Source organism: Henckelia pumila, chromosome 1, assembly GCF_033568475.1.
Source record: "Henckelia pumila isolate YLH828 chromosome 1, ASM3356847v2, whole genome shotgun sequence".
NCBI lineage: Eukaryota > Viridiplantae > Streptophyta > Magnoliopsida > Lamiales > Gesneriaceae > Henckelia > Henckelia pumila.
The window spans coordinates 81,845,365-81,849,762 of NC_133120.1; the positions used below are offsets into that span (position 1 = coordinate 81,845,365).

The 4,398-nt window shown below is 34.4% G+C and overlaps 1 protein-coding gene across 1 annotated transcript; it reads left to right on the top strand.

The window, feature by feature from the left end:
- Positions 1-345: 345 nt before the first annotated feature.
- Positions 346-2,891, top strand: LOC140875211 (F-box protein At3g07870-like). Its single transcript, XM_073278815.1, has 2 exons — positions 346-1,563; positions 2,362-2,891. Exon 1 carries the CDS (start codon positions 354-356, stop codon positions 1,524-1,526), a length of 1,173 nt encoding a protein of 390 aa, XP_073134916.1. The 5' UTR covers positions 346-353; the 3' UTR covers positions 1,527-1,563; positions 2,362-2,891.
- The last annotated feature ends 1,507 nt before the right edge of the window (positions 2,892-4,398 follow it).

Consider the following 4,398-nt stretch of genomic DNA (forward strand, 5'->3'; position numbering starts at 1 on the left):
GGAAAGCATGAGGATCTTGCATCATCTACCTTATAAAGTGTATTCTATTTGTATGTGCTTTAGTTTGAAATACTCTGTTACATGTAATAATCTCACATATTGTTCCAAGAAAACATAAATTGTAATTCAAAGTTTACATCTAGTGGAGATTTTTTTTCAGTTCAATTCAAACTTTTGGCTCAAGTTTCTTTGCCTCATCTGTAATAACGCGTCCACAATGAAGAAGGGTCATACCATAGTGGTCCATACCCAAGACAAGTGTCACAGCCAGGATCGTAAGGGATATGATATCTCTATATATAAGCATAGCAATAAAATAAGGCAAATCCCACAAAATACAACACATTCAAGAAATGAACGACGAAGCAATCTCCCCAAATCTACCATTAGATATCATCACCGATATTCTTTCTAGACTTCCTGTACTTCAAATCGCGCGTTGCAAATGCGTGTGCAAGCCATGGCTTGAGTTACTCAAGTCTCCTGAGTTTTCGAAGCTCCATCTTCCTAAATCATCTCCAGGCCTCGTCGTGTATCTAAGTCTGCGGAGTTCAGAAGTATTAAACATCTTTGGATTTGAAGACGAACTGGAGCTCGAACAGCACGAGCTTAAATACAAGCCAGTAATGAAATTTGATCTGCCGGAATTCGTTACTCCCCTCAAACGAGTCATGATGATTGCAGGTTCAGTTAATGGTATGCTCTGCTTGCGTCTCAAGGACCATAACAGTCAACCTGACGATCTTTGCATATGCAATCCAATCACGCGTGAGTATGTTTCATTTCCAACGCCTGAAGGGGTCATTCAGTATCCCAGTAAAGTTACATATGGCTTCGGAGTAAGCACGGTCAGCGGCCAATACAAGGCGGTTCGGATATTTCACGAGTCCGAACTCGATCAAACAAGGGCGTGTGTGGGGATTCCCAGGTCTGATTGTCATGTTTACACTCTTGGAACAACTGGGACATGGAGAAGCATCGCACCTAGCCCGCCCTTTTGTTACAACAGCTATTCAATAGGGGCGTTTGTAAACGGAAATCTTCATTGGCTGGTGGGAGATTTACGGAATTCCCATGTGATATCTTGCTTGGATCTTGAAACAGAACTGTTCAATACTTTTCCTGCTCCTCCGCTGCCAGGATACTGGTCCTGTTTGGGGAGCTTGGTGGTTCTGGGAGATTGCTTGTCCGTATGCGATAATTCATCTGAGAATGATATTGTTATCTGGATTATGAAGGATTACGGTGTCGCGAAATCTTGGACTAAAGAGTTTGTGATCAGCAAGCTACCATATCTTGCTGGCGAATGCTATGAGCTTGTTTTCCCTATCAAAGTGTTCAAAAACGGGGATATATTGATGATATGGGGTGATTTTCACTTGTTCTATTACTCCAACAAGACCAAAACTACTTCAAGAATCGGTCTTTTTGAACTGGAGTTCATTGGGTGCATTGAGGCAATGCTTCATGTTCCTTCCTTTGTTTCACTCACATGTTTTGCAGGGGAGAACGTTCACTCTTTCTGATATCAAACATGTTATTTTTAATTCTTTGACTCGATTGGTGGGTTTTTCTCTTTTTCTTGAATATAAAAAGTTCATTTTCTTGATCATTTATATTTATATGTTCAATTTTTCTAGTTGTTTATTGACATATTTAATCGGTTGGTACGCTAGTCAAAAGAAACTTCCGACCTCGCCGTAATACAAGAATCTTTCAAGTTTCAGAAGAAAAAAAATCTGAACATTAAAGGGTTATTGCCTTGAAGCAATCGCCATTTTAATGATAACTTAAATACATAAAAATCTTGAAACATTTTGCAAATCTGCCATTAGAGACCGTCACTGATATTGTTTCGAGGCTCCCAATTCTTGAAATCACCCGTTTCAAATGCGTTTGCAAGGCATGGCTTGAGTTATTCGAGTCTCCCGAGTTCTCCAAGCTCCATCTTTCTAGATCATCCCCATGCCTCCTCGTCCACCAACAAGTTGGGGAGTCACGCTCCCTCAAGATCTTCGGATTCGGAAACGAATTAGAGGTCGATCGCCACGAGCTTAACTACATTCCAGTCACCGAATTTTATCTCAAGGAATTCAGTAGTCAAACGATATCAGGTTCCGTTGATGGTTTTCGTTGATCGCCATGAGCTTAACTTCATGTTCCTTCTTTGGTCTCACTCACTTGTTTTGAAAGGGAGAAAGTCTACTGTTTTTAAAATTTGTATTAATTACAAATAATGATGTCTGAAGATAGTGTTGCTTTTGGATGAACTATTGAAAATTTTTGGCATTCTAGTTTCTGCCAGTAGCTTGTATAATTTATTCTTATTAGATCATCCACAATGTGTTGCTTGCGTCGCAGGGGGCATGTTCAACTCGACGACCTTTACGTGTGCAATCCAATCACCCGCGAGTATGTTTCATTTCCAAGGACTTGATCAAGGGGTTGTTTAGTTTCCTGGTTAATGTAGTTACATGAGGATTCTCCATCGACAGAATTCACATTTGATATCTTGCTTGGATCTTGATACATAATTGTTCAAGACAAATTTCTGTTGCCAGGATGCAGGTCTGTTTGGGGAGCTTGGTGGTTTTGGCCTTTGGGGGATTTCTTGTTCAATACTTCTGATATCTGGATGATGAAGGATAGTGATATGCAGAAATCTTGGACTGAAGAATTTGTAATCAGCAAGATACCAGATCTTCCGCTGGTGATGATATTGGGTGTTTTTTTACTTGTTCTATTACTCCAACAGGACCAAAACTAGTTCAAAGAATCGATCTTTTCCAACTCGATTACGTGGTTGGGCGCATTGAGGCAATGCTTCATGTTCCTGTCTTGGTTTCAGTCACATGTTTTTGCAAGAAAGAAACATTCACTCTTACCGGTAATTTAGTTTAAGGTTGTGGTAATTCATTAAACTCAATAACTAGGCTCTGGAGAGATGAATCGTATTGGATCCATATGCTAATTCATTTAATTTCATTCAAGAGATCGATTCCTGCACTCAAAACTCAAAACATTACATACATAATAGTAAATCGTTTCACGCCTTGTGTGCTGGAAAGATATCTATTTCTACTATAAAATGATGAATGAAGATGAATGAAGGATAGTTTTTTTATTGTGTATTGTCATAAAAATTATAAGGACATTTGAGGAAGTACAATAATTCCTCTATCTCTTTCCATGGATTAATGGGTTAATAATTGAGTTTGTATTTATTTCTACTATAAAAGGGTGAATGAAGGACAAAGTTTTTTTATTGTGTATTGTCATAATTGCCCAAATTTTGTTCATTAAAGTGTTAAATGCAAGGGTATTTTTGAGAATTCCATGAAAATTATAAGAACATTTGAGGAAGCACAATAATTTCTCTCTCTCTCTCTCCATGGATTAATGGGTTAATAATTGAGTTTGTATTTATTGTTAATAATTGAATTTGTTTTTATTGTGTCTTATTTTTATTTGGTTTTAATTGACTCTTAATATCTAAGTTTTTTTTTTTAGAATTCCATGAAAATTATAAGGACATTTGAGGAAGCACAATAATTTCTCTCTCTCTCCATGGATTAATGGGCTAATAATTGAGTTTGTATTTATTGTTAATAATTGAATTTGTTTTTATTGTGTCTTATTTTTATTTGGTTTTAACTGACTCTTAATATCTAAGTTTTTTTAGTGGATGTAATTTTTTTGGGGTTTTTTAATTGGATCTAAATATTGAGTGAGTTTGTTTTACTGCGTCTTATTTTTATTGGGTTTTTAATTGACTCTTAATATCTGGATTTTTTTTAGTGATTTTTTTTTTGGGATTTTTTAATTGTGTATGCTCGCGTGGATTATGTTCTAAGTTAATCATTTTTATTTTTTTTTTTAATATTAATATTTATGGGTAATAATAATTTTTTATCTTGAAAAATATAGAATTATGAGATAAATTAAGACGAAAAAACTGTTATGATTATAATAATAAGATACTAATAAAAATGATGAATTAATCATATTGAAATAGATAATGAATTATATAAGGATTGTAACAACTATAGCAATAAAAGAATTCACATACTTTTTGTACTATGACAATAAAATAACTGATCATTTAAAATATTTAAGCAATATTTACACTTCTACAAAATTTGTGTTTAATATAATATATAGATATATAACATCACCATAAATTTTATGAAGAATAAGTTTCGTAATGTGATAATCTGTTAATAAAAACATGCTAAATTAGAAAGAAAATAAAAAATAATATAAAATTTTTTGAACTCTTTAAACACAACATTTTAATTTGTTTTTAAAATATCATATTACATTTGTAAAGTTAATCATATACTATAGCAATATAAGTGAAATAAAAAAATAAATTATTTCATATAGTTTCTTTGTTAT